The 24,597-nt window shown below is 40.3% G+C and overlaps 1 protein-coding gene across 4 annotated transcripts; it reads right to left on the minus strand.

The window, feature by feature from the left end:
• Positions 1-448: 448 nt before the first annotated feature.
• PPIL6 (peptidylprolyl isomerase like 6) lies at positions 449-18,963 on the minus strand. Of its 4 annotated transcripts, none has more exons than XM_042857678.2 (8): positions 18,731-18,963; positions 17,098-17,193; positions 13,938-14,126; positions 12,078-12,140; positions 11,808-11,955; positions 10,320-10,346; positions 4,067-4,202; positions 449-1,845 (listed from the first exon to the last, which is right to left on the minus strand). In XM_042857678.2, exons 1-8 carry the CDS (start codon positions 18,812-18,814, stop codon positions 1,734-1,736), a joined length of 855 nt encoding a protein of 284 aa, XP_042713612.2. In that variant the 5' UTR covers positions 18,815-18,963; the 3' UTR covers positions 449-1,733. The 4 variants fall into 4 exon arrangements, with proteins under 4 accessions (XP_042713612.2, XP_008163147.2, XP_023958235.2 ...); XM_008164925.4 differs by having other exon boundaries at positions 10,290-10,346; XM_024102468.3 differs by having other exon boundaries at positions 1,713-1,841; positions 10,290-10,346.
• Positions 18,964-24,597: the final 5,634 nt, after the last annotated feature.

Genomic DNA, 24,597 nt, shown 5'->3' on the forward strand with positions numbered 1-24,597 from the left:
GCCGCCCCCACCTCGCTGAACACCTGTCCAGAGTGCACGCAATAAACCACCCCAGGTTGCATCATTCAAGGGTTTGTTCTCACACCTCCATCTCCACCGAAATCATTCATCGTTTTAAGAATACCAAAGACCAACTCCCCTCAGCCCATCCTCCCGCGCTGCAGAGGGGAGTGCCTTGCAACACTATAGTCAGGTCAGGGCTCATATCCATAACAGGTATATGACCTGTTCTGCAACAGTTTAGTAAAATAACTATTTAAAAACCTAATGTACACACTGCATCCCCAGCAACGTGAGATTTGGAAAAATGAGACAGGAAACCTCTTAAAATAAGCTTGCCACTCCATTACTTGTCACTTTGACTCCATGTTTTTCTCCAGAGTTTTTTGGAAAAATAGCAGTGTAAGGGAAGAAGTGTTCAGCTGATAACATGAATACACCCAGGAATACTTGTCCATTTCAACTTTGGCATAGAACGAAGCAATGAAGATAATAAATCTATAATCAAATGACAGTGGGAAATTCTATTGGTTCTGATTACCAGAATCCAAAAGCTAACACAAAAAGTCATTGTTATACTTAGCTCTTAGAAATTTTCATCTGTTGCTTTCAGAGTGCTTTACACAGGAAGGTAAAGTAAAAATTCAAAGACTTTTGCCAGTTGCAGACATGTTAGAGAGATTTTAATTGTTATAGATTATCTTTCTTGAGATTCTGGGACACTTTTTCATTTTCCACACTCTTGCCAGCCATTTGCCAGCTTCTGTTGAAACCATCTGCTGTCACTACCCCTGTGCTATGCCTAAGAGAGATCTTTCATCTCAGAAATTACTACTACGGCAACTGGCAACGAATTGTGTGTTTAGTCTCCTGAGTCATAAATAAAGGTGTTTTTACAGCATTTAGATAAACATTGACTTCTTTATGTGGAACTTCCACACTCACTGAAACCACATCTACTCATTGCTATTCACTTATCCAAGATATCCATGAGATTTTGCAAATAGGGTATAGTTTATAATTTCCTGTTTTGGAGTAATTTTAGCATTTTAATGGACTCAGTTGAGTCCAAATATCTTAATAATTTGATACAATCTGGAAACAAAATAATTAAATATATGTCTAGGGCCTGGGTCTAATGTTATGTATAATGGTTTTACTCTGGTGTAGCTCCATTGACTTCAGTGGTAACTCTTGGTTTAAACTGGTGTAAGCAAGATCAGACCTCTAATATTCAGAGACCACCCAGTACCACCCTTATGTTGAGTTGTACCTTACCCCACATGCACTGATTTTAATAGTACTACCAGTGGTGTAAGGTCTGACTTAGTGTGACTCAAGAATGGCAGAATTGGGCCAAAGGTAAATAACTGATTGTGATTAATGGACACAATCAATAGCAAATTCATTTATGAAGTAGTCCTAATTGGTGTTCTACTTAATAGGATTATTTATAGTGCAGCCTACAGTAATGTAATCTCTCACTGGACATCCATATTTACACAATAATTTGTATAGCTATATAACGGCATGAAGTTAAATTCCCAAGCCCATTAGTATATTAATGTAAGTGAACAAGCCATGAACATGTTTAGAATAGAAAAAATAGCATTTTTATACATCTAAACTTTAGCTTGATATTTTAGATTTAAAAAGCCTACAAAATCTACAAAAGGCTGGTCAGAAACATATGCATTTTTACACATTACAGTAGGAAGTGAAATTGGCTGTAATCAAGGCACAAGAACACCACAGTTAATAATTTTACATTCTACTACAGGCCTTTCATTGTACGTAGATACATCTTCTAGTTTCTGAAGAACTTCTGTACCTTCAATCAGCTGTCTAAAGTAAAGGTGGAAATTATATATACATAAAAAGTCAGTAAAATTATAGTTAACTATCTGATCACTACCATAAAGCTCTATACTTTTAGTAATCTATTTGATCATTTGAGTTCCATGGTATTCATTTTCCAATACAAGTTATGTTAAATGTGCATGATTTAACAAAAATGTAGGAACATACATATGTATAAATGATGCATATGGGTAGAGGATCAGGAAAATACACCAACAATTTGAAGATCAGGAAACACAATAATTTAGTAGTGAATACAACTGTGTTATCTACCTTCAGTGCCTGTTAGTGGTCAGAGCAAGTCAGTTAGAAATCCTGAATTCCTTTTATTAGGCTATAACAACATAACTATAGTTTTCTCAATATGGCTGTCTCTTAAAATAAAGGGTTCATGTCTTATATGTTCTTTTCTTTATAGGATTGTTCTTCACAGCAAACTAACATTCCAGCTGTTTGCTCTGAAAATATCCCACTATTTAGCATTTTAGGAGATAGAAAAATGCTATACTTTGAGCTATCTGTAGCTGTAATTATTCAAAGCAATATATGCTGCAGCATGTAGACACCTTTCCAGAATTTTGTGGCTACAAGTGTCCATGATATCTACTACCCTTCTTCCATTTCAAGAAGAAAAAGGTCAAGAGGAATATTGTCAGAAATTGTTCTGCATTTAATTAAAATGGTTTAGTCTCTCTTTTTCTCTCACACACACTTTTCGAAGACTTAGATCAGTTTTCTTCTTAATTAATCTGAATCATGAAACCGATACAACAATTTACAATTCTAAACTGTCCTGAGCTGCAATGTGTAGGGCTCAATCTTATAAAACCCTTTGTTAAGCTGTGTACAGATGGGTTTGCTAGCAGTTCATGTAGAGAACTCTGCACCTTATCTTTGGCACAGGTATTGAGGATAGGGGGAGGATATGTTAGAAGGTTGTGAATGGATCACGGATGTGGAACGTGCGTCCAGGACAGGCCAATGAGGTGTGCAGTAGCTATTTTAATGTAAAAGTTTCTATTGCATGTTGTTGCATACCTGTGGAATGCCAAGGCGTAAGGAGTGGTGTGCCAATTTATAGCATGGTAACTCCATATAGTGCTGAACTGCCCTCTTTGCGGCACTCTGCTCTTGCTGGAGTAAGCTCCTAATATGTTTATACACTGGGCAATGTTATAAGAGCAGTGCTTGAAATTTCCTGTGCTTTTAAAGCAGGGAGTTCCTGGTAAGATAACAAGAGACTCCAGTGTACAGTATAGAAATTAAAGTCAGATGCCACTGATTTAAACACATCCAGTTAGAACTTATTTTAAGTTTGTTTTTTGCATGTTGTATTGGTATGCTTTTTTTTTTTTTTTTTTTGCTTTTGAAATGCTGTACTCCTCTATGGTGCATTAGACAATAATCACCCTGGCATGAGAGTCTTGTGCCTCCCACACTCCCAGTCCCTTTATGCTAGGAACTGCTAGCTGGGGAAAAGGATCTTAAAAGCTCCAGGGTGAAATCCTGCCTCCACTGAAGTCATTGGGAGTTTTGCCATTGTCTTCAATGGGGCCAGGATTTCACTCCTGGCTCTGGCTGGGGAAGGATTCCCCTGGCGCAAGCAGTGCAGAGGCAGCTCTATATTGCTTTCCCAGGACATCTTTGCAATCTTTGGGAGGCTGTTTTTTCTTAGGCCAGGTCTACATTAGGAGCGCTTTGTCCATATAACTTTACTAGTATGCTGTACTGACAAAGTGCTTTTAGTGTGGATGTAGCTTATACTGGCAAAACTATGCTTTTTCCAATATAGCTTATTCTAGCCTGCCTGAGTGAAATACATTATACCAGTAAGAGTGCAGTTTTGCAGGTATAACACTGTCTAGACTAGGCATTTTTGCTGGCTCAGCTATGTCAGTCAGCAATAGCACCTCCTCACACCTCTGAACAACATAGCTATGATAGCAAAAGTCTACTGTATAGACCTGGACATACAGAGGGCCCCAGACCTGCCTTATGTTTTGCCAGGAGCCTCTCTAGCCCCTGGTGTAGCTTCAGACTGGGAGGGTGCAAAAGTGGCTTAAACCCTCCATCCCTGAGCTGTGAGTTCTGTGCTGTGCCTCTCAGAGATGCAGCACAGAATCTCAATCTTGGGCAATGGTGTCTTAGATAACTAGGAGTACTTTTTTAAAAACATTTTAAAATTATGTCTCTGTAGTATACATACCCAAAAGCCACATATTTTTTATCCATATAGGGAGCTGGCTGTAGTGTGACATAAAACTGTGAACCATTGCTGTGACGTCCCTTGTTGGCCATCCCAAGAATCCCTCTTTTGTTGTGAGGAATGGAAAAGTTTTCATCTAGAAAGTTTACAGTAATAAATGATCATAGATTTAGTTTGCCTCCTTCCACTTTTACTCACTGTTCCAACTGCTACAGCCCCTCCTCTTCTACAACCCCTTTCTCGCCTCTTGCTTCCTTCTCCCTCTCCCCCATTCTTATTACTTTCTTTCCTATTATATACTGTACATTGGGAGCCTTTCAGCAGGTCTCCCTTCAACTTGCCCCCAAGGTACTGAATGGAAATGAAGGGGACTACAGCTTCCTTTGACTCTGGATCACTGGATTCTGCTTCCTAGAAAGAGGTTTAGAAATAATTTTGGGTTATCCTCCTGGAAAAAAACCTTAGTGATAAATATTCAAAATGTAGCTGCTAACATGCTGCAGACTTTTTTAATATTATGACAATTCTGCTATAGCATCTTTTATTTGAGGATCTCAGAGCACTTGAGAAATAACAGTGTATAGGCTGGTTAGCATTATTCCTATTTTATGGATGAGGAAACTGAGGCACTTAGAAGTGAAAGGCCTGATTTTCAGCGGTGCTAAGTACTCCTAGTTCTGTGCCATAATGACTTGTCCTGAGTCAGATGGTAAGTCAACAGCAGAACGAAAAGTAGAACCCAGAACTGTTGACTCCTAGACTCTCATTCTAACCCTCCATATTAACTTCCAGTTGCTAATTTTTAGGGAGCACCAAGTTCTATCATGTTCTGGGAACTATATGATTAAAGGCCAGCTGGGGCTATGGGATGGGATAAAAAGGGAGAGAGTTAGCAGTGGTGACAACACTGGATTTATTGCAGTTTCTTCCCTTGGCATTAGACAGGGATGAGGATGAAAAGAGACACTGGGCTACAATTTTCTTTCCACCTTTGCTCAGTGTTCTGTGCAACGATCAGAGAAAATCCAAAAATCCAGTGCAGCCATTGTCACCGCAGAGCTTACTTTCCTCACCAAAGTACACATTACACAATGCCATGCTTAAACACAATTAACTAAACCACATCAAACGCTTTATCAGAACAGCTTACAATAACTGGCATGTTTATTTAGAAGACTCGCTCTGTGCTGTTTGCTGCATATGGAGAGTTAACAAGAGCAAATAAAAAGCAAACTGAAGTCAAAGGAGTTACAGCAGGGATGGGGAGAAGAGCTAAAAGAGCAGAGAGGTAGGCAGCAGCTTATGCAGGGACCTGAAGGCCAGGACAAGTTGCTTAGGACTGTTGTGAAGGGTGAGGGGATTAGTTGAGGGGTAGAACATGGCTGGAGTGGCAGGTAATTTAGATATTTGCAGCAGGATTTCGGAAGGATGACAGGCTATCATGGAGAAGATGGAGAGTTGTTTAGCAAATACACTCATAGCACAAAGAACAGATTTTTAATTGAGGAAGTCTGAGTGGTCCCTGGATTTTCTCCAGAAGCATTCCGTGGTGCAGAAGAGTAATGGATGCAAAGTGTAAGACACATTTTGGAGGTGGGAGAGCCCAAGAAACAGGGTGCAGAAGAGAAAAGAGTTGTTGATGAACATGAGTCAGCTGAGGAGAGGGAGGCCAGGGAGGGAAAGAAAGAGGGTGGAAAGCCTCAGAGAATGAATACTGATGGACAGGAAGTCACAGAAGGAATGAGAGATATGCCTGGGGGATGGGGATGGTGGAGGAATTGATACAGATCTGCAAGCTGAAACATCTCTAAGCCCCTTTGCTGCTTAGGCGGATATATCATATTGTGTAAGCAAGAACCCAAGGAGAGCTCTTCACAAACTCAAAAGGACTGATGGAAATTTGGGCTGAAGATGTGAGTAGGGACTTTATTATTCTTTCATGTTTTGTTATTCTTATTCTGAGGTTTGTTCTCCCAAACTAATTAATAAAAATGGCAATTAAATTCTAAATGAAACAGTTGCTCCTATGCTGCTACTTGCAAATTGCAGTAATGACTTCAGCAGTGTAATTTTGGATTAGGCTTCTTTGTTTTAAAAAAACCGACACTTCAGTCCAAGTGGTTTTCTGTAATTACCTCAGTACTTTGCGCTAATTTCAGGGAAATGTAGAAACATCCTATTCATGTCACAGAATGTTGCAGTGAATGGATGTTTGTCAACTGTGGACATTCATAGAATCTTAGCATATGTGAGTGGCATGTGTCACTGTTCTCAGACAGCAAAAATATCTATGTAAATAGTTTGGTGGAAAACAGTAGGAAAGCCATATAATCATCACATTAAAATTCCATATCTGAGTGAGCACCTTTATAAAGGACTGAAAAGAATTATCTTTTAATTTTAAAAGAGGGTACAATATGGACAATCTTCTCTTTTGAAGAATTGGTATTTGTGGTGTGTGAAAGAGGGTAATAAAATTCCTTTTAGGGACAATTATAAGGTTGACAGAACTCAAATTAAGTCTATTTTAAAATTAAATTAACTTTCCTAATCCTATAATATCTACCGCTGCCTCAAACAGAATTACAAGAGTGATAAAAGACAAGCTTCTCTCCAAGATAACAAATGACAGGTACTGGGTTTGTCTGGAGGAACACACACAGAGTTGCAAGTCACTAAATCCTCTAATTTGATAATCCTGACTCTGCCAATGTCTTGCTGTGTGGCCTTGGGCTAGTCACTTTTCCTCTCTTAGTTTTCCCTATCTGTAAAATGGAGAACACACTACTTACCTCACATGGATGTTGTGAGGATTAACATTGGAACAGTATGTTGTATATGTAAAGCACTACAAAATATTAAGTACTAGAGTGGCATTTATGCCACAGTCCTGCACAGAGTGGGTGGAGCTACACCAGTCCAGGAGAAGCAACGGCAGAGGTTGTGCCTCAGGCACACACTCTCCCAGCTGGGGCTGCCCAGTGCACACTGCTGTTTGTTTTAGGATTGCCCAGATTGTTCCTGCCAGCAGGATAGCCCACAGTTTCCAGAACAGCTCTGGAGCAAGTGCACTGAAAGAGAACATATAAAGAATAGCAGATGCACAGCTGGTAGTGTTCCAGTACCGTCTGTATTAGTTATCTATGCAGCGTGGGTAGGGAAGAGGAATCGAATGAAGATTTCTAGCATGTTATTAAAATGTCTTGGTTTCCATTGATTTATCTTATAGACCTGATTGATGGTTTCCCCAGGAAACAGGTTACTTTCTTGCTGAGAATCCTGTGTTCTGAGGATCTATGCTTCACACTACTCCAGGTGCATGTGATGTTGGAAGGAGGACAGGCCACTCTCCGACTTTCTCTTGCCCAATTTTTGGTAGGCAATGTGCAGTGCTGCCTGAGGGAAAGGGACAGGGACTCTGAGAAAAGGTTGCAGGCTTTGTGGGAATCATTTGTTTAATTTTCAATGACTTGAAAGTTCCTGTAAACTTTCCTCCATGTCTATGCTACTTTCCAGCAAGGCAGCACCGTAGCAATAATTCATATGTTCCTAAAAACAGTCCAATTACCTGGATATAGTTTAAATGCAAACTTTGCTTAGTCCTGCAGTCTCAAGGTGCGAATCACTTCTTATTGTCACTGAAAACTTAACTGTCTTTGAAAACAAAGACTGCAGTTACACTTGGTGGGTGAGGCAATATCTTTTATTGGACCAACTTCAAGAAGAGCCTTGTGTTGCTCGAAAGCTTGTCTTTCTCACTAAGGGTACGTTTTCACTACCCGCTGGACCGGTGGGTAACAATCAATCTATCAAGGCTCGATTTATCGCGTCTCGATTTAGATGCGATAAATCAATCCCCGAACGCGCTCCCCGTCGACTCCAGAACTCCACCAGGGCAAGAGGCGGAAGCGGAGTTGACGGGGGAGCCGTGGCCATCGATCCCATGCCATGAGGACGGGAGGTAAGTCGATCCAAGATACGTCAACCTCAGCTACGCTATTCTCGTAGCTGAAGTTGCGTATCTTAGATCGATCCCCCCCCCCAGTGTAGACCAGCCCTAACAGAAGTTTGTCCAATAAAAGCTATTACCTCACCCACCTTGTCTCTCTAATATCGTGGGACCAACACGGCTCCAACTACACTGCATGCAGTTACACTTGGCAGTTCTAAACTGTAGGCTGATGGCCAGTTTGCTGAAATGTGACATAATTTGCAACACTGGCAGTAAGGACGCTTTATGTAAGGGAATATAGACTAGTTCCCAGCTGGCTTTAACGGTCATAAAATATCTTTATGGCTAATTGTTAATCTAAACAGGCCCTTCCCCCTTTAAATTGCTGCTTTGACTGTTTGAGTTGTTGTTCTTAAATATTGCTCTGCCATTGACAATTTTATTATTCTTATGATTATAGGGGTTTGCACCTTTGGTTTGATGTTATGATATGTAGCTCCTGTTCAGTAATTCTAGATTCTCACAGGTAGAGTTGAGAGACTAAGGGTCTGGCTCTGATCTCACTCTGGTGAGAATCAGGGGTAACTCCATAAAGTCAGTGAAGTAACAATGCTGTATAAATGAGATCAAAATCTGGTCCTAAGACTCCAAAGCTGCCTGATTCCAGTTTTCTCAGAGTGAAAAACAAGTAACTTCCATTAATTTCAGCATATTTAAACCATCCCAGTATAATGATGTGACACAGAGGCCCATTGGTGCCAGCTGGCAAAGGTTTTGCTCTTCTGTAACAGCAACTCCTAGCAGGCTTGACAAACTCACTATACGTAACGCACCTCTTTCATAGTATTTATCCATGAAGAAAATCATGTGAGGTCTTAAATGAGAGCCAGTGCCCCACTGGTTATGAATATTGTCATCAAATGTATGTACATATACTATTTAAAAAGTTATGTATGTATACTAAAAATATGTTCCTAAAGTCTGTATTAAGGGAGAGTAGACAAACAGGTTTCTGCCAGACAAAGCATGTTCATTCACCTGTCTCTGTTGGTCCGCAGGTAAAGTAAGCATTGTAAATAACAGTGGGGAGTCATTTAACAGGAGGATATGAAATCAATAGAAAAAACAAGAGACGGGGGTTCTATTGTCACTGAAGACAGACCAAGAACTCTGGGATATAAGCAGAAGTCAAGGAGAAACCCCTTTATCCTGCACCATGGAAGTAAACAGAGAGTGCATTTACATTCAAAAAAATGGGATCTCAACCAGCCTTGGAAGGAAATACTATAAAAGCCTTTGGGTGAGATAAGACTGCTTTAGACAGGAGGTTAGCCTGTTAAGTTTAGTCTCTAAAAAGCATATACTTATTTTGTATTATATGTAATCCTTCTATATCCATTATTCTTAATCACTATCTCTTATATCTTGGTCTTTGATAATAAATTTATGATTGTTTTCGCTATAAACTTATCTTAGTGCTGTGGTATTGCACAAAGAGCTGATCCTGAGTTGAATTGTGGAAGCTGGTGTGTATAGTGTTCCCTTGGGGCAGCAGGCACAGTATTACTGTTAGTGTTCAGTCAATAAGGGGCTGAACACTAGAGGGAAATGCTTCAAAGGGCTTGGGGACTAGGGTGCATCTGTTGGTTACAGCTGTCAGGGAAAGTAAGGGCAGGCAGAGCCCTGAGGAGATTGTTTGGGTGGCTAACAGGCTGATGATGTCAAGGAGCTGACACCCAGTTAATCACCAGAAAGTCTTTCTACTGCTGGAGGCAGGGGGGTAACAAGGTTTTTCACAGTCCTGGCCATTCTGAGAATCATCACAAATGAATATGTGGTATCAGTGGAAGCACAGAACCCATACTTAACATTTACCCATTATAGTACTTCAAATTTTCAAAGCCCTTTTACAAGCATGAATGTTCATAACGTTCCTGTCAGATAGGTTGTTAAGTATTATTCTTATTTTACAGTTGGAGAAAATGGACACAGACAGGTGAAACTGAAAAATCAGATAGTGAGGCAGTGGCAAAGCCAGGATTACCAGTCAGAAAAATCAACCCACTAAAGCAGTTTGCCAGGAGAACTATGTTAATAACAATTAGAGAATAATCCTGACTGATACGAGAAAGTCTAAAACCGCTGTTGAGATATAAGTGATGAAAATGAAAGAAAAAAAAACTAACTAAACCTGAGAACACTTCAATGAAAATCCAGTTATTTACCTGAAGTTTGGCTTATGCATGGTAAGATAAGGAAATTTAAATATACCTTCAAAAGTGGGTCCATAAATTGACTCACCACCATCTCCTCTTCCAGCTGTTATGTCTGTATGTGATTAGACAAAAGTGACAGAATACAAATGTTCACCACTGGCATTAATTGACACTTTCATTGGGCAGTTTCAACAGAGGTTAAGGACATGGGTCCCAATCCTGCAACTGATAATATGCAGGTGGACTGCTGCACCTGTATGGAGTCTGGTTTGAATTCAATGGTCTCCGCACAGGTGCAACAGTCTGCCTGCATGCTATCAACTGCAGGATTGGGGCCTTACTGGAATTGCAGAATGAATTAATCTCTCACTCCAAGGAGGTGGCGTCTCCAGAAATAACTACGCCATATATACAATAAGAAACATATATATATACATAAAAATACCTTCTTGTTGCTATGCTAATACAAGTACCTGCGTACCTAGTTTCCAAAGTTTAGTAACATACTTCAAGAGTGTTGCTGGACTGAGGTACTAGTCTTAAGGAACAGATTTCAGTATATGAAAATGTGCCACAGTGAATACGCCCTGTATCCATAAATAATTACCCGTGCTTAGAACAAGGGATGATGAAAATAAGGATCTGATAATATAACAAGTCAGGGCCAGCAAGCCTTTAGTAAACTCCCAGCCATTACGCAAAACTGACAAGTATAGGAAACACAAAAACACAATTGAAAAGAGTTTGAAAAACAAAAAACAAAACAACTTGTGTTAGTTTATTTAAACTCTTGTATATGCCAGTCAGGTAAAAGGAAATCCTCCTCAGAAGTAAGCCAATTATTTTAAGTTGCTCTTCTGGACCTCAGATGTATTTCTGTTAGTTACTTGGGAAAAGCAAAAAGGATATCTTGGAAATCTGATCTTAAAATGGCATTAAGTAAACAATGTTTGGAGTAGGAAGGAAACAGGGAAGAGTTGCAGGGAGGTGAGAAAGGAAGCTGAGAGGAAGAAATGAAGGAAATCCCTTCAAACACACCTAACTATGTTTACTTTTACTGAAATGCTCTGTTTTCTTGGATTACTCATAATTTACTAAGCTATTTCCTAGATTCATAATGACACTTTTCAGGCACAACCCCAATGTTCAAATATGCTCCATGTCACCAAAACCTTTGGATATCTATGACTGGTTAAATACTCCTGTAAAGTAACATCTATACAAAACACATAGGATGTTTCTTATGGATTTTTTCAGTGTTTAAATGTTTCCAGCTAATTTCCTAATTTCTTGCCAAAGAGGCTTGTGAAAAACTTTTGGCTAATTAAAAAAAATAATAATATGGACTACTGATTCCTTATCCATGTTTTGCCTATAATTAGGGAACAAGATCACCAAGAGAGAAGACACTGCTTTTTGTTGTATATACACCTCAGTTAAAACTTGCCCATCACAAATTGGTTACATCTCTAAGTTCAGCTTTATTTTGTTGGACAAAATCTACTTTTCATGCTGATTATTCTATCCAAAATCTGAATTACACCAGATTTACAGAAGATGCTTTTAAACCCACCTCCTCCTTGTAGCCAGCCATTTTTTACTAATCGATGAAAAACTGACTCTTTATAAGTAAGCTCCAGACCACTGCGAGAGGTCCCTGCTTCTCCTGTACACAAAGAGCGAAAATTCTCACAGGTTTTGGGGCACATATCAGAATAGAGCTGCAAAATGAAGGGAAGTAAGTTTGTAAATAACTTCAAAAGGTCAGATCCTGCAGCTCTTTCTCTTGAGATAAGGGCTGCAAGACAGGGCCTCATGTTTGCTCTTTTCTTCTGTATCTTACCTCAAATAACAAGGTGCCTGTGGGCTGCTCCTGAATAGCTATGTCCAAGTACACAAACACATGCTGTTTAAATCAGGAAAAAAATCCAGTTAAAAAAAAAAAAAGAGTCAAATATCTTCTAAGTGTTCACTATTATGATGAAAGACAGTTTAGCTGCTCGGTAAAATGTTCTCAGGCTTCTTTTTATAATGAACCCATAATTAGGTATCAAAACAGCTTTTAGAAATAATAAAATATTAGCTATATAATTTAGTATTTTGTTGAAACAAAAAATATTCAGTAAGTTTCAGGTCATTCTTGGACAAAAACACCATTATATTGCACTAGAAGACATCAGGCTGGGCCCATTTCATCACTGGTGTAAGAGGTGCAGGTTCACTGAAGCCCATGTAAGATCACAACCAATTAATCCATAGTAACACTGACTGCTATACCAAATGGAATCCTTTTGCTGGATGGCTAAATCACTGGTCAGATATAAGGAGGTAAATAATTCAATTCCAGTCAGCAAGAAGCAAACTTAATAATTCAGCATTTTTTTTTAGGATAAATTGATCTCTGATAGGAAAAAGACTTTTTAAAAAATTATATGACAACTGAATTAGATTTTCCAGAAACATTCACAAAAATTAACCCATTAATCAATCATCATAGTGTTTGGAAAAGGATCGAAAAGTTCTGCTGCTTATCTGAAGCTTATCTGGACATCCGGGGAGAAACCATGGCCCCGCTGAAGCCAGTTTTTGCCACTGACTTTGATGGAGCCAGGATTTCACCCCTTGAGGGTATGTCTACACAGCAGTTGGAAGCAAGCCTCCCAGCTCAGATAGACAGACTCACACTAGTGGGGCTTGAATTAGTTCACTAAAAATAGAAGTATTTACACTCAGGCATATCAGGTTGGAGTTGTGTGGACTTGAGAGCCCAAGCACCAGCCTGAGCTGCAACATCCATACTCCTATTTTTAGCCTGCTAGCTTAAGACCTGCTAGGATGAGTCTGTCTACCCAGAGTGGGAGGCTTGCTCACAGCTGCAGTGTAGACATATTCTGGAAATCTCAAGAGAATAGGTTTACTCATGAGATTTGTAGCACTGTTGATTTTGGTCCTAGCTAAAATTTCACAAAAGCATTTCTTTCTTTGGCATTTCAGCAGTTTTCATTCCAGTTCTGACCAGAAACAACTTAGCTCTATTCTGTCTATATTCCCTGGCTGCTGAGAGAGAGGGGACATTCTCTCCTTCCTCCTCGCTGCCAGTAGGAGGTGGCTTTCCACAATTTCCCTCCCCTCTTGGCTGCTAGGAGAAACAATCTCCCACCTCATTTCTCCATTCCCTGGGTATGGAGACAACTCTTCTTCTTTTCCATAACTCTGGTGGGATTCCAGTGATTATTTCTCTTTGCTGTACCTTCCATGTGGTGGTGGGAGGGAGGAGAGGATCTAGGCACTACAGTGCAGTTGTCTCCTTTCATTTCTTGTTGGGCTTGCCATTTTGCCCAGTAAGCATGAGGTAGGGCAGGGAGCACTCTGATTAGTCTTCTGCTCAAGATAACTAGTCAGTGTATTTCACCAAAAGTCCTTTAGTATGACAGCGGCATGAACTTCATTGTAAGTCTATGGTCTTAGACATTGAGAGTGCAAATCAAGAAGTCAAAAACTGGGTGGCAACCATACTGCAAATTTATATGGATGTATCTATGAAGTCATCAATCCCTCCTATCCCCTCTCCAAGACCCCACTACCCACCAAATCGCAAGCAAACAAGCAACCCATTGATAAGTCACATCAAATAATTACAGTTAGATAGCATATAGCTGGTAACAGACCCTACAATTTCCTATTAGAAACCAGTGTAACCTGCCTTGGTGTTTTGCATATGTTTGGTGCAAAAATCCTCAGTAATAGCTTGGTAAAGTGCCACAGGTTTAAAATCTTGGTAGTTCCACTTGTCATAAGCCCACTTGAGCAGTTCTTGTTCACTTCCCAGCAGTTGGCCATCAATAAAACACATCACGCTGGAGGGATACTCCCAGGTTTCACCTTTCAGTTCCTGAATTTAGAAGAAAAATGAAAACCTGCAGGAATTACACTTTGGATTTAGTACAGAAGCAGTCAGTAATACATACTCAGATTCCATGCTGATGAATGTGGTATAAATACCTAGTTAGATGGATTTTTTCCAGTTTTACTTGTTAGGTGTTTATGCTTTCCCTTCCCAAACTCCAGCCCCCCCTAAGACCACCACCATGAAAAATAAAACATAGGAATCATACAACTATATTTTGCAACTTCTTCTGAAATCAAGAATAAGTGTCCAAAAGTTATAGAAGGCTTTCCAAAATCCTGTTATAACAGAACATGATCATAAAAAGAATTATTCTGGTTCCACTTTTGGGTCAGCTTGGAGGTTTGCTTTGGCAAAACCCATTCACCAAACTAGGTGCAACCTCTATAGTTATCTATAATTAATCAAGGATACCCCAAGGGAAGCAGGGGCTCTAAACCACATTTCAGCACACTCATATGTAATTGTTGAGTCTTGTAATTATACTGATTTTTTTAAAGAGATTTTTCCCACCATTGCTATAGCACTTATGCAATTTCATCAGGGCAAGTAACGGTGAGAGAACTAGTATTCAGCAACTTCTGAAATTTTTAACAGAGCAACTCTAGACAACAGGGAGTAAAAACACTGGTAGCTGGTCCACTCTAATACTTCCCCATTATCTGCTCCAGTGCCACAGCAATGATGGGAGATATATTCAGATATACTAAGAAAACTCAGCATAGACATGGCCTAGGGTGGGCTTGTCTACTTTGTGAATTAGCATGCAGCAAGCCAGGGTATGAATCTATAGTGCACCAGCTTGCCATGCAGTGACTTGACATAGGGGCACTGCTACTATGCATTAAAAGTGCTGGTGGCAGTGGCTGCATGGCAAGTTTGTGAACAGGACATTCATGTCATTAACTCATCAAATGAGACAAAGGGCTTGCTACATGAACAATGATGCAATATAGCAATATATGTAACCGAAAAATCATAAAACAAGAAATTAAGAGCCAATTCTGCTCTCGGATCTATGTTTGCAATTTGTATTGATTTTAATGGACCCGAGGCTCTTGTACCACGCACATCACTAGCATATCTAAGACTCTAAATAGATTAGACTGGAACAGAGGTTGCCCCTATGTTTGTTGACCTTAGTTGCAATTTTGGCAACTGTAATGACTGAGCCATTTTTGTTGCCCATTGGAACAAGCATCTTTGTGGTAGATATATGTAAGAACCCTATTAGGCAAGTCAGATTTTTCATTTTTTTTTTTTTACGATTTAACATAACAAAGAAAGATTATATTAATGGGGGCTTTCTTCTTTCAGAATTAGGTTTATTATAGGAATTAACCCGGAGACTCAAGATACATTAATATATAGAAAAAAATTGCCTAAATACCTAAGCATTCACTTTTTAAACATGTTTCATTAGATTGTGATAGTGAAATGTATTAGAGGGCAAGGACAAACCTAGCTGGTAAGGATGTAGGGTAAATTCAGTCCTGGTGAAAGCAGGCACAATTCAATTGTCTTCACTATAATACTGCTCACTAATGCCAAGGCTGAATTTGGCCCCAAGCTTCCATATACAGCATATTAGCATCACTGTGATAATAAGTGTTGCGTATACGACCTCTGAAGTCTTAATTTCAATGAAAAGTCTTCAAAATACTGCTTCTCTGTTGTAAAAATTCCAATTCAAAGAGGGGCTAGATTGGTAATGGTAAAAAGAGATCAGAAACTGCTATATAGAGGACCAAACGTGGGTCCTCTATATAGCAGGGAAGGAGAGCTAAGAACTGATGATGTCAAGAAGGCTGATATGTTTAAAGCATATTTTGCTTCAATCTCCATTAAAAGGGTAAATGTTGACTAAAGACTAATACACCTCTACCTCGATATAACGCTGTCCTTGGGAGCCAAAAAATCTTACCGCGTTATAGGTGAAACCGCGTTATATTGAACTTGCTTTGATCCACCGGAGTGCGCAGCCCCCGCCCCCCAGAGCGCTGCTTTACCGCGTTATATCCGAATTCATGTTATATCTGGTCACGTTATATCGAAGTGGGGGTGTATTAACAACAATGGGCAAGGAACACAAGACAAAATAGGGAAAGAAAGAATATGTAGATCAGCTAGGTTTATTCAAGTCGGCAGGGCCTGATGAAATTCAACCTAGGGTACTTAAGGAACTAGCTGAAGCAATCTTGGAATGTTAGCAATTATTTGATAACTCAGAGGACAGGTGACGTCCCAGAGGACTGGAGAAGGGCAAACACAGTACCTCTCTTTAAAAAGGGGAACAAATAGGAGCCAGGGCATTGTAGACCAGTCAGACTAATTTTGATACCTGAAAAGATACTGGAATAGTCTAAGTTCACTTGTGCCTGCCTCAACACAGTGGGCTGGACTAGATGACCGCTCGAGGTGCCACCCAGTTCTACATTTCTATGATATACAGGACCCCCCCCCCAATACAGTTGAATTCTTAGTGGCAGATTTAGCAGAGATGCCAAAAACTAAATGGATGCGCAAGGTGGTCTATTCTGTTCAACCCTAGAAGTGGTCTCCTCAGACTAGGATCCAGGCACATTGGCAGGCCAATCTGGGGAAGTTTGCACTTGCTACTGCAACTGCTGTAAATACAGGACTTTGCTTTCTAATGCTAATGCTATATCTTCTGCAAGCATTACAAATATATTTAAAATAAGGTTTCCACAGAGAAAAGCACAGACCATTGCCCTCCTCTTTTGGACTAGTTCTACCTTAGTTTTCTTCCCAAACCAAACAAAATACCTGCTTATTTTATTTGTTTCTGCACCAACCAAATGGTATTATGAAAACAACTTGGAGAAGGTATCGAACCCCTTTATCTTTATCTACTGCATAGAAGAATAGCATTCACTTGACAAATCAGAACTAAATCTAGGTAATTCAAGCACAATTCACTTTGGAAAAGAGGCACCTTTTTTTTCTCCTGTAAATATTCATGCCATGCAAATTCTAATAGAGGAAGCACTACAGGCTCTGCAATCTTGGTCGGAAAATTCAGCCTCAGAGCCTAGATTTTCAAAATAAAAGAAATATTTATTTACAGGCAGTTTACTTAAAAAAAAATCCCATTACATTTTGTATTCTCTTATTCAAACAGATTAGGATCCAGGCACTATGTTTTAGTTTGATTATTTCATAGCAGTTTTTTCACACATGTAACATAGCTCCAGACAGTTACATAAGACTACACAAACTGTTTTAAATTAGTATTTTAAACTTAAAAGGTGTTTTAGCATTTGCAAAAGCTGCTGCTTTCCCAACATTAACGAGTTATACTCACACTACCCCAATTAGGGAGGGAGGATAAGCAGATGGGGAAACTGCCACAGAGACACTGTGGCTCTCTGAACATCATCAGTTGCTCCAGACTTCATGGAGAGTTGCAGATGCTCAGCATCTTGCAAAATCAGTCCCAAAGCCATCGAGTGAATCAGAGGCACAGTGAGGATTAGAACTTGGGAGTTCCTGAATTCCAGTTCTTGTTACCTCTATCATTTTATGAACAGTACAGTAGAAGTTAGATATGGAACATTCCTGTTAGACCATTTAGGCTCATCTCCTGGAGTGCAGAATTGTTTCCAGGAGTATATTTTCTAGACCTTTATTCAGGCTGGTTTGCAATGTCTCAATAATAATTTGTATTTCTATAGTACCTTCCATCTAAGAATCTCAAAATGTATTAAAACATGAACAAATTAAAGATCTAGACCCTGCAGTGCTTTACACAGATCATGGCCCTACAGCCAGGGTAGCTGGGCACTGGAGGATCATCCCAGTGTAGGAGGCTTCTACTGAACCCCCACTCTCTGATCCCGCATTAGCGTTTGTGGCCAGGGTGTACCTTCTCCCCCCACCAGCTGTATCTGCAGCTGGTAAATTTAGACTGCTCTAAATAAAGATGAGGGACAAGCTCAGCAGCCAGCCTGTTTAGGATTAGCATAACAAAAGGTCACATTTGAATACCCCATCCTAAACTGAACTGTGTGCTGCTTGGCTATGACCAAGGACCTGGGTCTCAATCTCCCAGCACCCCTGCAAGGTAGGTATTTTTTACTCATTTTACAGTAGGGGAAATTGAAACGCATAGAAGGGTTACGTGACTTGCCTAAGGTTGCGTGACTTGCCTAAGCAAGTCAGATGTTGTTTCGTTATATTTAAAATCTTGTGTGGCATCACAGTATGCAATAAATGCTTTAGGATCCTTCAATTGTTGGTTCTAAGTACCACATGCTTGACAACAAAAAACTGTACAACCAATAAGTAGATACCAATGTGAAGGGAACACTATAAATGCATACATAAGATTCAATTATAAACGCTAAACTTTCTAAAGAACAAAAGGCAGAATTTTAAATCTTAATTTCTTAAAAATATCTAGGACCACAGACAGTCGCCTAATTTGCCTTGTATTTCATTTTAACAATAATGCCAGCCACTATTTTTGCAATCTCCTGTCCCTAGAGCCCACAGAAAGCAAAAACAGAATGGAAGAATTTCAAACAGTCTGCTTTCTTCTGCTGCAACAATGGCCTGGGAGGAGTTACCTCTGCTGTACACTTTGCCACGTGGAACACAGGCTCCTTGAGAAGCCCCACCACCGTCAACTGCTGCAACTGCAGGGGACCCATGGCACCCTCAACCCACTGCACACTGTCTCCTGGTTTTTCCGCCTTTGGTTGCTGCTCCTTTGCTAGCTGCCCAGCCCTGCTCCGGGTCAGCTGGAGGAGGGAGTGTAAACAGAATTCTGCTCACCATAGCAACTCCAATCACAGGGCTAGTGCTCTGCACTTCAAGTTGTACTACAAGCCTTACTGATCGAAACGCCGCCTGCACATACATTATCCATGTCCTAGTGCCGTGCAGGGAAGAGGGATTGTTTATGTGAGTGCCACTTTCACTGGACATTTTATTAACACAGAGCTAGATCTTTAACTGCATCCTACAGCGGTCTCCTTGGGTGGAGTTTTCAAATGTGCCAAAGTGACTGAGGTGCACAACACAGACAGCTAGGATAGTCAATCAGCAAATGAAATTTAAAAAATAGTACAATAGACAAAAAAAATGAAAAGGTAAATAAAGATAAATTAATAGCAATAGAATGTTTATTTTCTTCCCATGAGAGAGACACCTCCCACTAAAACCTCTATCCATAATTAAAACAGACCTACTTATGGAGGTTAGGTGGCTATATGGGTACGTGCACCCACCTTTCACTCTTTGGACAGTTAAATTCAAATCTTCTTTTAGAAATCACACAAGAAAATTTACCTGTCTTAAGTATTTATATCACTTCTATTAACATGGTATCTAAGTGCTTCTATGATGGTGTGTTCATTCCACACTGGCCTGGAAAGGGTTAATGTGACCTATCAAATTTCTTAGCCCCTTAGAACCACACCTGAGGGGAGACAGGCTTGAGAGGCAAGCACTGACTGAGGATTGAGCCCAGCTGGGCAGGAGCAGGCAGGGCTGGCGTAAGACCAGCAAGCAAGGGTAGAAGGAGACTACAGCATGGAAGTCTGCAGTCACTCTCTGGACTTAGAGCAGGAAAAGGTGGAAAGCCAGGAAGAAAGCAGTCCTGGGATCCTGCTCCTGAAGGGTTTATGTAGAGGGGTGGTAGAGAAAGAAGCTTGATAGAGGTGAACTAGAAGGCAGTCTAGGGAAAAAGCAGTAGGGTAAAGCAAACCTTGGCTGCTGATTGAACGGTCCCTATGCTGGAATGCATAGCTGGCAGGCCTGGGTTCCCTTACCAGCCACTGAGGAAATGGCATACCCTTGAATTGGGGGACTGCTGGGAACAATGGGACAGTCCAGTAAGACTTTGATGGGAATGTTGGAAGGATTCATTAGCTAATATTTATACTAGATATTGAAGCTGTAAAGTTCTGTTTGAGACCTTGTCTGCACTACATATGATTTGCCAGTATAGCGATACCAGCAGAGCCTCCCAGTGTAGATGGAGATGGTGCATATGCCAACAGAATGCATTTTACTCCTCCCCAAATACCACTTGCTATGCCAGCAGAAGTACTACGGGAGCATAGTTGCCTTGCTTTTGCTGACATAGCTCTGTTAGCTTGGGGGTGTATTTGTATGTTTGTTTTTGTTTTTAAAATATCCCTGCCTGACATCACTATGCTGATAATACTCTGGCGAGATCTACACTACGAAGTTTTAAGTATTTTTTATTTACTTGAATAAAATGGTATTTTCTGAGGATGGTGCTTCTGACTTAATTTTGTAGTAAAACAATATTATAAATTTAAACTTAGTCATGTTATATATTGAAGTTATTGGAGCTACAATAAAATTAAAAAGGATCAAACCCAAACTGAGCTACCTTTTAATCAACAATTTGCTTCTGTAACTCAGCTCTCTTAAAATCTACATTCATGCATGTGTCTTAACCGTAATGCATGTCTCTCTGACTAGTACATCCAAATAGCATTAAATGTTCAAACAGTACATAGCTATGTGATATAATAAAACCTCAGGCTGGCCAGATTGATAGTTATAAACTGTAACTCCTGACAGAAGATTCAAAGTTAGAAAGAATTCACAAATTATAAAAGGGACTACCAAATAATGAATCCTCAAATTTTCCCAGATCACTGTCAGGGACTGGGCACAGTGACTAAGCTGGTATTGTGTGCTGATATTCTCCTAATTGCAATAATCAGGGTCATATGTCCATGCGGATGTTGTTAGTTTCAAAGGCTGCCACAAGGTCAAGTTCACAGATTCATATATAAGGTCAGAAGGGACCACTGTAATCATCTAGTAGTCGGATCTCCTGTATAGCAGAGGCTGTTGAACTTCCCTCGATTAATTCCAGTTGGAACTACAACATATCTTTCAGAAAAACATCCAATCTTGATTTAAAGATTTCCAGTGATGGAGAATCTACCACAATCCTTGTTAAGCTTTCCAATGGTAAATTATCCCCATTATTAAAAACTTGTGCCTCATTTCTAGTCTGAATTTGTCTAGGTCAGGGGTGGACAAACCATGGCCAGCGTCCAGCCTGTCAGAGCTTTTAATCCAGCCCTTGAGCTCCATTGCCCTGCTCCGGCCGGGGAGTGGGGTTGGTGGCTTGCCCCGCTCCAGCAAACCCCCTCCCCCCAGCAGGTGCCGCGCAGGCGGAGCGGGGCAAGCCCCCCGACCCCACTCCCTGTCGGGAGCAGGGCAATGGAGCTCGATGGCCGGATTAAAAGTTTATTTAACATCTCTTCTTCAGAGTTAAATTGATTAACAACAATATTGCTTAATTATGGTTTACTTTGAAGCTAAAATAGTTTGATTATATTTTGGTTATTGCCATGGTCAAATGGAGAAACACGGATGATCCAACAAAGCTAATTACAAATCAAAGAAGTCACCGATAAACATGAAAACTACCAAATTTTTATGTAGTGCGGTACCCTGAAGTTTTAGCTAACATACAATTTGTGTTCAGACAGGAGCAAAATTGTGTGGTAAAATCAATAAACAGCTCAGTAATGTAATTTTCTAACTGTGCATTGTTCAACAGCATCATTTTATTTTGAAACACATTTGTGTTGTCCCTGTTTGAACGTGAATGGTTAATTTCATGAGCATTCCTGGCCTACCATACAATTTCCATACCCAGGTGTGGCCCTCAGGCCAAAAAGTTTGCCCACCCCTGTCTAGCTTCACCTTCAAACCATTAGATCTTGTTCTATCTTTATCTGTTAGATTGAAGATCCCTCCTATCAAATTTCTGTTTCCCATACTTATATATTGTAAATAAAATACCCCTTAACCTTCTCTTAGTTAAACTAAACAGATTGACATGCATCTTTTACTATAATACATGTTTGCCAATCATTCTCATGGCTCTTCTCCAAACCCTCTCCAACTTATCAATATTCTTCTTGAAGTGTGGGCATCAGTGCTGGGGGGAATTCTGTGCCAAATTAAAAATTCTGCACACAATATTTTCAAGTTCTGAAAAATTCTGCATATTTTATTTGCCAAAATAACACAATATCACCACACCAGTTTCAATTATTTGTCATTTATTTCAAAATACCTGTCAGCAAGTATGTTTAACAATAGAGACAAAAAAGAAGATTCAGAAAATGTTTTTTGACAAATAGATTCCTTACTAAGCATATTAATACAGAATTCGGAGTAATGATTAATTTAAACTTTAATACAGAACCATATTTCCCACACCCCTCAGAAGCAATGCAAAGGTTTGGGAGAGTCAGGGGTAATGGAGGAGCTGAGGGAGAGGAAAGTAATTGCTGGGAAGGAGTCTGGGTGTGAACTTGGAGGGTGATTGGTTATGAGTGGGAAAAGTATGGAACAGAGTTTTTTTCCCTTGCCTGGGGAGGGACTGTTAGGGAGCTTCCCCCATGCAGTCCCTGGCTGACCCCTAGCCTCTCCCATTTAGTCAGGCACCTCTGCCCCTGTCCCCACACCCCCATATGTCCTTGCACTCTGTCCACATATCCCTCCACCCCCTCTCCCTCATCCCTATGTGTCCTTCCACCCCCACTCAGACACCCCTGCAGCCCCCCCGCCACTCCCATCCCCCTGTAGCTTGGCACTCCCCCCGCCCACGTGACCCTGCACCTCCACTTTCATTCAGCTCCTGCCCCAATCTGTCCTCCCCCAGTAGCCCTTATGAGCCCTGTCTGACCCTTCAGCAGCCCCACAGCCCGTCTCCTGACCTGGCCCAAAAAGTGTTGTGAAGAAGGCAGGCTCCTTCTCTTCCCTAGGTGGCTGGAAGCAGCTGCTGTGTTCTAGTGCGACAGTGCCATCTGGTGGGCAAAAGGCAGAACTACAGCAACATTCCCACAGAAGCTTTTTTCTGTGCAAAAAATTAAAAATATGCAAGGTTTATTAATTATGCACATGTAGTGGTGCAGAATTCCCCCAGGAGTAACCGGAGCTGGACACAGTATTGATGGTAGCTGCACTAATGGCAAATACAGAGGTAAAATAACCTCCTTACTCAACATTCCCTTCTTTGTACATCCAAAGATTATATTATCCTTCCTGGCCCCGGCCTTGCATTCAGTTAATTATCCACCATGGCCCCCAAGTGCTTTTCAGAGACCCTGCTTCCCAAGATAGTCCCCCATCCTGTTAGTAGGGCCCTACCTTCTTTTTTCCTAGATGTATACAATTACATTTAGCGGTATTAAAATGTATATTTGCTTGTGCCGTTTACCAAGCAATCCTGATCCCTCTATATTAGTGATCGGTCCTCTTCATTATTTACCACTCCACCAATCTCTGTCATCTGCAAACTTGCAGTAATTATTTTTTCCCCCCAGGTCACTGATGAAAATGTTAAATAGCATAGGGCAAGAACCAAACTCTGTAGGATCTCACTAGAAACACACCTGCATAGTGAGGATTCCCCATTTACAATTATAGTGAGACCTATCATTTAGCAAGTTTTTAATCCATTTAACATGTGCCATGTTGATTTTATATCAGTCTAGTTTCTTAATCAAAATGTTGTGCAGTAGCAAGTCAAATTCCTTAAAGAAATCCAAGTAAAGCACATTGACATTACCTTTAGCAAATTTGTAATCTCATACAAAAAGTTGGGTTGACAAGATCTATGTTCCAGAAAGCCACATTGATTGGTGCGGGGAAGGGCATGTTAACTTGAAATTGTTTGATATGAAATGTTATAGGATAACTGTTAAGAGAAATTGTGTGATGAGGTATGTTGTGCGATTAATACCAAAAACAACATGCCACTGGGCATGGAGACACAAAGGCTTGGACACCTAGATGGAAGCTCCATCGAGACTGCTCATTTGGAACTCTGGGGCATCTGAAGTTGAAGTATCCTCAGGCTGGCTTCTGAGGAGAAGAGCAGCAGGATCAGAGAGGCAGTCAAGGAATTAGGAAGGGAAGCATTGCTGGGCTTTTATAAGAAAACACTTTCCTTAGTGGAGTAAGAAGGAGAAGGGTTATTGAATGCAACTGTTTAATCTGGTTAAATAAAAGTTTAGTTGTTTTTCAAACCCAGAAGACAGTGGGTTTTGAAGAGAGATGCAGGACCTTTGAAATAAAGTTAAGAAAAGCAGTCAGGATCACTGGATATTTATAGGCAAGCATCCTGAGAGGAAGATTAGAGGGCACAAAAGGCTGCATGAGCAACTCCGACACTGGTGTTGAACAAGATGTACCACTCCAAGAAAAGGCAGGTAGTGATAATTGGTACTGATTATATTACCTTTGTTTAATTTGTTATTAAGTTCCATATCACCATTCCATTATTTTGCCAAGGGTCAATGTTGGGTTGACAGGCCTATACTTACCTGCATCAACTCCCATTTACCCTTTTTAAATATTGGCACAGCTTTATAGTTTTCTTCCAGGCCTTCAGAACTTCCCCAATGTTCCAAAAGTTGTTGAAAAT

Source organism: Chrysemys picta, chromosome 3 (genome assembly GCF_011386835.1).
Source record: "Chrysemys picta bellii isolate R12L10 chromosome 3, ASM1138683v2, whole genome shotgun sequence".
Lineage (NCBI taxonomy): Eukaryota > Metazoa > Chordata > Testudines > Emydidae > Chrysemys > Chrysemys picta.

What these genes read in the sequence shown, in the direction of transcription:
- PPIL6 (XM_008164925.4), bottom strand. Translation starts at nt 18,814, where the DNA reads ATGGGTCCCCTGCAGTTGCAGCAGTTGACGGTGGTGGGGCTTCTCAAG. An exon ending in ATTTACAGGAGAAAAAAAAG is followed by an intron (nt 14,127 to 17,097) that starts GTGCCTCTTTTC and finishes TTCTAAATTCAG; the next exon opens with GAACTGAAAGGTGAAACCTG. An exon ending in TTATGGACCCACTTTTGAAG is followed by an intron (nt 4,203 to 10,289) that starts GTATATTTAAAT and finishes TAAACTTTCTAG; the next exon opens with ATGAAAACTTTTCCATTCCT.